This window comes from Crocodylus porosus, unplaced genomic scaffold (assembly GCF_001723895.1).
Source record: "Crocodylus porosus isolate Cpor-Errol unplaced genomic scaffold, CroPor_comp1, whole genome shotgun sequence".
NCBI classification, from domain to species: Eukaryota; Metazoa; Chordata; order Crocodylia; family Crocodylidae; genus Crocodylus; species Crocodylus porosus.
This window is the reverse complement of record NW_017728914.1, coordinates 24,719,159-24,725,938: the sequence shown is the minus strand read 5'-3', so window position 1 is coordinate 24,725,938 and position 6,780 is coordinate 24,719,159. Positions and strand designations below refer to the sequence as shown.

General features: G+C 44.1%; 1 protein-coding gene across 2 annotated transcripts in view; it reads left to right on the top strand.

Annotated features, from left to right (window-relative positions):
• The window catches only part of ARHGAP26 (Rho GTPase activating protein 26), a 313,273-nt gene that overhangs the window by 220,956 nt on the left and 85,537 nt on the right, over nt 1-6,780 (top strand). For both annotated transcript variants that reach the window (XM_019535005.1, XM_019535006.1), the window contains exon 19: nt 4,898-5,036. In XM_019535005.1, coding sequence (XP_019390550.1) covers nt 4,898-5,036 — 139 coding nt within the window. The remainder of the gene's footprint in view (nt 1-4,897; nt 5,037-6,780) is intronic.

Genomic DNA, 6,780 nt, shown 5'->3' with positions numbered 1-6,780 from the left:
CGCTGGGAAAAGCTGGGGTTGTGCCGAGTGGTGGCACAGGGCTGGGAGCAGAGCTGTGGTGAAATCTGGGGTGGCTGCAGTCTCCTCTCAGCCCTGCCAGAGCCTGCTCTGAGCCCAGCCCCCAGTGAGAAGAGCTGTGGAGCCGGCTCCATCCCGCAGCTGCCACCCGCCCCATGCCTTGCAGACCTGGGGGCGTGCCTTGCAGCTCCCAGAGTGCAAGCAACAGCGAGAGCCATCTCCCCCCATGAGCCACAGCTCCATCTCACACCCACCCCGGCTGGGCAATGTCTGCCCCTACCCTGCCCCCTCTCTCACCCTGGGGTGGTTGATCTGCCCCCCTGCCCTTCCAGCACAACAGATATACCAGCTGGAGGCAGCTGTCCATGCTATATTGGAAATCAGATTGGAACCCAGTTCAAATCTGAAGTTTGGTGCGCATAAACTGTTTTCGAAGTTCTGGCCTGAGCCACTGCTGGCACATGGTTATATTTCTTGAATCAAAAGTGAATGTCTGTTCACTAGCTTATCAGTTTCATCTACACAGCTTAGACTAACTTGCAGATTGAATCAATTCAGCCTCAGGCTTTTTGACTGCCTGTATTTAGCTGGGAAGGTGAGTTATAATCTGAGTTATAGGCTCTGATCCAAGGACTAATGGTGCATTTTACATTAAACTTGGGAAAAAATGCCGAGGGTGAGGCAGCAGTTGAGCAAGGGTTTTGAAGCACTCCATTTTGTACTTAGGCACCCAAGTCATTTTGTGAATCTAGCCCTAAGATGGTGCTCACTGGAGAATGGATTTGAGTTAGTGCTGAGTTTAAAAACTTTCACCTGAGGTCAGGGCCATCCTTGGGGGGGCGGGGCAGGGTAATTGGGGTGACTGCCCTGGGCCCCATGCTTTGCGGGGCCCTGCAGAGCTGGGCGGAGCAGCTGTAGCGACTACACTGCCGCCACTTGCTTCGAGTCCAGCCCCTGCCTCCTCCCTGCCCCCCTCCTCCCCCACTGCCCATGGCTGCGGCAGCTTCTTTGGGTTTGGGGCAGGTGGGATTGGAGTGGGGGCAGGGGATCAGAGTGGGGGCGGGGCCTTGCATGGGCTGACTTGCCCCAGGCCCCGTACCCTGCTTAGGTTGGCTCTGCCTGAGATGAGAGTAGGGTTTTATACCACACTTATTACTAGTCTTCATATTGGGAAATACTATCCCTTTTTTAAACCTTGCAATGCTGTTTCCTCACATCTTTTTAAAGAGACCTACATAGTTTCTTGAGTATACTGTGCCAAAGTCAAATGTAAAGTATGTATTTATCTTCTAGTTCTTTGTATTTTCAAGGCCTAAAGGGGAGATAGAAAACAGACATCAGCATTTTCTTGAACTTAAGTATTTATTGATTGTGCACCCACCCCTCCAGTCAAGCAACTAATTTTAGCTTCACTGGTGCATGTTATTCAGAGGTGATAGAGAGAATAATTTTTAATATTCTTAGCACAGACTAGATTGCTTCCATTTCTTGGTCACTCCATTCATCTTAATAGCTTGATATTGATACACTTGGGACTGAAAGGACAGCATTAGTAGAGCTCTTTTCCTTGTCCTCTTCAGTCTGCCGGATAGACACGTTTAGAATTGGTTGTTTTTATTTTCTCTAACCAAATATGACAGAATCAATGCTCTCAAAATGCAAACACAAGCAAATAAATGATAAAAGCTGTACTGGAGGAAACTTTGGTGTTTCTGTTTCAGCATGATTTGGTGTCACATTGTCACTATAAAATTGCATGGCGGTCAGAGTCATGACTCTGCTGAGTAAATTAAGCACACACACAATTGCATGATTCAGCTGTGATCATTAATGGCAGCTCACTAGGCTATTATCCTGCTGTTGCCAAGGGCTGCAGATTGTCTAGAAATGATGACTGTCATGAGCAAGCAAGATGTGGGCTTTTTCAGGGCTGGCAATACTTTAATCTTTGGAGTGGCTACACTAGGGAAAATAAAAGGGGAAAAGGATGTTAATAAAAGAAGTTGTGGCTTAATAAAAGAAGGTTATAACATAGCAGAGAGGCCAAGGGGGAGGATATTTACTGGACTTTGCACAATTGGAGTCACAGCAGTGAGTAGAACGTAGTCTATAAAGCTAGAAAGAACTAGAAGCCCTTAAAAGTCTGCTGGGGGTGGAGGGATAGAAAGGAGATGTTGAGACAGGATATTGCTTAGCTTTACACAGCATCTGAAACCTTGCCTGTCTTTTCTGCAAAATGGTCATTACTTTTGCAAAATTGCATTGGTGAAGTCATGAGCACAGTGCCCAGTTTGCAATGTTGCCCTTTGTACAGCCCTTAGGATCAGTTAAAAATTGTTTCTACTGCAGTTTGAACTGCAAGGCACAATTGGTGCTGATAGCTCACCATGCATGTGACGCTGAAGTGTGTAGTTTAATAGAGTTATTTATAATGAGGTTCCAACAAAATTAAAACCACATGATTCCAGCTGAGTGTGTTTAGTCGCAAGTTATGTACGTGCTGGCAAGTGTATGTACGTCTGTCTTGGCCCCCCTGCCGCCCGCCCTCTCTGGGAGTTCTTCTGTAAATGTATGTAATGATCACACACAACCTGAAAAGCTTTTGTTTGTATTTTTTTTCCCAATACATCTCCCATGCAGAATTTTGTATTGGTGGGAGCTCTAAATGAGAAAAATAAAACACATTTACCAATGTGCTTTTTAAAATCAATAGCAGTGGAGCAGACTTGCGGCCTAGGGCTGTGCTTTAAAAGGACTCCATTCTCTTGGGTCAGGTGATCTAGCATGCAAGAAAGTGAGTGCTTTGGTGTAACTTACTCGCGTGTGCCTCTGATTTGTGCTTTGGCACGATAACCTGTGCAAGTATTGCCAACAAAGCTTCTAACTGAATTATGAGCTTTCTGAAGCCAGATTGAAAAGAATGCCGTGGAATCCTAGAAGGTTGCTTTGGGGAAAGTCCCGTTTCAGGTTGCTTTGTTCATTCCCACCGTGCTTCAGTTCTGTGCCTGAGGGGTCAGTCGCAAGAAGAAACGGATGCGAGACAGAAAGATCCTGAGTAGCCGTTGGTGGCTGGTCTTTCAGACCGTGAGAGTAGCGGTGCCATAGTGTGACGTGAACACAGATACATGTGACCATTTGGCGTGAGAAAGACGTATGTAACACAACTGAGCAAGGCTTTGAACTGGGACTCCTTCAACTGATACATAAAGCAAGAAGGATGGATTGGTAGATCTTGAAAAGTAAGAACTAAGAATACATGACCCTTCCACCTGTTTTGTATTCTGTTCAGCTACTTACAATCAAATGCAGCTTTTCACTTATCAGTGCCTTTATCAGTGGCCCTGAATATTCACAGAATTTTTTGTGTGGTGATTCATCACCGTTTCCTGTTCCTCCCCCATTATTAGCCTCAGATACAGAAGCTCAGCTTTAGCAACATCTATCAACAGATAGGAGATTTGGCTGAAGTGCTGTGAATTATATGGCACTGAGCGTGTGGTTGGCTTGATGCAATTAAGCTGCTGTTTTTTGATTTCCTCTGGAATATGTTACGGTCAGAAATAGATCTTTTTCTTTTTTGTTCTTGTTTTTTAAGCCCAAGTCAGTGTGATGCTTAGATTAAAATATTTGTTCAAAAGATCAGGTTAAATCATGGGGCACCTGGGTCCTGGGGACTGAAAGTGCAACCATCTCTGCTCTTTCAAAGGAGGTATGACTGTGGTCACATTTTCTGAATTATACCAGACAAAAAGGATTTGCGGTAAGGTTTATTCCCGAGTGCACAGTTCGCTTAAAACAACAAAACATCACTTTTCCAAGGGGCATAAGCATTAGCATTTGTCACTGAACCTGCTTATTGATGCTTTTGAGACAGAGATGCAATATTAAAAGTAGTTGATTAAAGATTCCCTGCTTTTACATTTATTTTTAGACATATTGTGGAGGGGACGTTGTGTTGTTACATGAAACAAAGCAATGAGTTTCTGGCAATTATTCATAGGAGCTGGCAGACAAAATTTTATAACTTTCTGCAAGAAATTGGACACCTCGGAAATAGCTAATGGCTATGTGTTCTGGTTGAGTACCTGGCATTTACGGGAGAATATGTGGGGGAGAAATGTCTCTGAAATGCTATTTTCCTTTTGGCAAACTACGGCCTTCATATTGAGCAACCTTACTTCCCAGCAAAACTATTGGTTTTGAAGTCTTGGGCTCAGAGGTTTTGAGTAGGAAAAGGCACTAAAGTATGTGTTTAATGCATTTGTGCTGGGGGAGCCCTTCAAAGAATGGCTTTCAGGGAACTCTAGTGCTGTGTGAACCTTGGGTTAAAGAAAAGAAACAATAAATAACAAAGGGGGAAATAATGCTGCTGTTAAGATTTATCCTGCTTAAAAATTCCATTCCCCTTAGGAAAAATGTGATCACTTGGTTTACAGACAGCTGTGGCTGGGAGTTGCAAAGAATTTCACAAGCTGGTTTACATCACTGGGTCCTGAGAACTGCCAGCCTATGGGGAACAGCTGCACCGTATGGAAATATATACATATGGATAGGCATTTGGTTTTACTATCATGTGCCTTTTTTTTTTTTCCTGCAGTCAGCTCCTTGGTGTCATTCACGGCCTCTTAAGTGGGTTACAATGTTCATTTTTACTAATTAACAAAGTGGCTTTGGGGAGGAACAGCGGAAAGGAGGGCAGTTTGGGTGGGGAGCTGAATGTTATAATCTCATTTTCTGTACCCAAAAAAGGTAACTTGCCAAGTTGTTGGTTTCTCAGGGCTGTTTCCTTCACTGAGTTTCTCTGCTGTAATGGAGTCCCCCTCCACCCACACTTCATTGCAACATGTGACCATTTAAAGAACACTTATTTTATTTATAGATATTTAACACTGTGCCAGAGACGGCACCGCCAAACTCGCAGCTGCTGCTATCTCGTAAGAAGAGCACAGATTCGAAGCCTCCCTCCTGCAGCGAGAGACCCTTAACACTCTTCCACACCGCCCAGGCCAATGAAAAGCGTAAGTATGTTAAACAGCAGAGCAGTGGTTGCGTTGGGAGGTTGCACTTTCTTAATCTGCTCATGAGGTTTTTTTACCACAATGGATGGAGTTCACTTCTCATGCCACAGGAGATGATTGTCACTTCCTGAGGTCACTGAAGGAGAAAGAGAGAGATCTTGTAGAAGGATAAGACCTTATACCTCTGAAATACTATATTGAGGGGAAGTTTGAGATTCTCTATCCCCTAGATTTTAGCCCAAGGAACTGAAATTAGGCTGTATTAAAATAGCTGTGCACTGAAAGCACGCACCCCTGCAGCTTAAAAAGTTCCGAGACCATTCATCTGTTACTAGTGCAACTAGTGTTTAGCAGTTGACTCCTTTGTACAAGGGTTTGAAAGTCCCTTGCACTTCATATCACTTAACAAGATGATCATTTGCACCTATTGGGCACGTCTAAGTGTTGCAATGTGGCAGCATTGCTGTGGCACCGTGCTTTAGTACTTCCTTTTGGAAGTACTAAAGCAGTGTGCAGTATGGGTGGTTAATGACCCGTGCACACTTCGCACTGCTAGATTTTGCCGCTAGATTTTGTCGTCATAGTGGCGTACTGTACCTGGCGAGTGTGCTGCTATGGCAGTGTAGCTGGTGATCACGTGTAGACACATGTGAATGCTACGTCACTTTAGGGCAACATGTAGACATGCCCACTATAAACATTCTCTGTCTCATTAAAAGCCAAGAATGCAGGGCGTTTCAATATGGGGGAGCATCCTTGTGATTTTAGAAGCTACAATGTAAATGCATTAGAAACCCATGTGAGCTCTGAAGATCAGGCATGTTCTGATTCTAAATTTGATACCCATAAACAGGGGCTGTTTTGAAAACCTTGGCCTATGTGATTTTTGTCCAGTATTTCTCAAACGGTGGAGTATAGAGTCCATGGGTCCTGACCTTCAGTCCCAGTGACAGCAAGTACTCCAGCATAAATGGACAGTTGCCCTTTTTCCACCCCATGGCGTTATTTTATCAGCTCTTTTCCTGACTAGACTCTGCCTTTCCCACCTGTTGCATCCACCCATTCTAGCATTCCCATTATGCCTTTACCATAGACCCTCAGAGGCTTCATATCTGAATGGACTGAGTGCACTTGTCTTATCAGCCATCTAAGTGATAATTCTCTCATGAACATGAGCATGAACTCCAGATCATGTGCATCCCTCTTAATTGTGCAGAGCCAATCACCGGACAAGCTCTTCTGCATGCAGTTCTGTCATGATCCTAGTAGCTGAGTTACTAGCACGTAATCCTTTCAAGGAACAGAGATGGAAAAGGAATGTTTGTTTTACTTGGAACAATGCTGTGTTTTAGGTTCCTGCTGCATTAACAGATAACTTGTGCTGCATTGGAATGCCTAGTTCTTAAAGTTACTGTGAACAAGCTAAAAATTAGATTGAGTTCTTTTTTCTCCTAAATTATTTCTTAGCATCTGTAAGAGGTATTGGGTTGATGATTGTGTACTGAATAGCTACAGACAGGGCCACTTTGGCCTGGAAGAGATCAGTTGTAAAAGTGATAAGCTAGTTATATGTTCCAGGCTTATTCAGATGTCGGTGTCTTAGCTGGCACTTTCAAGAAAAGCTAGTCAGCACTGCTTTTGACCGTGGATTTTCAATGAGGTAAACAGCTGTTGGGAGTGAGAGAGTTAGTATAAGCTGGGCATGTCTACATGAGATGTATACTGCAGAGCTGCCTAATTAGCT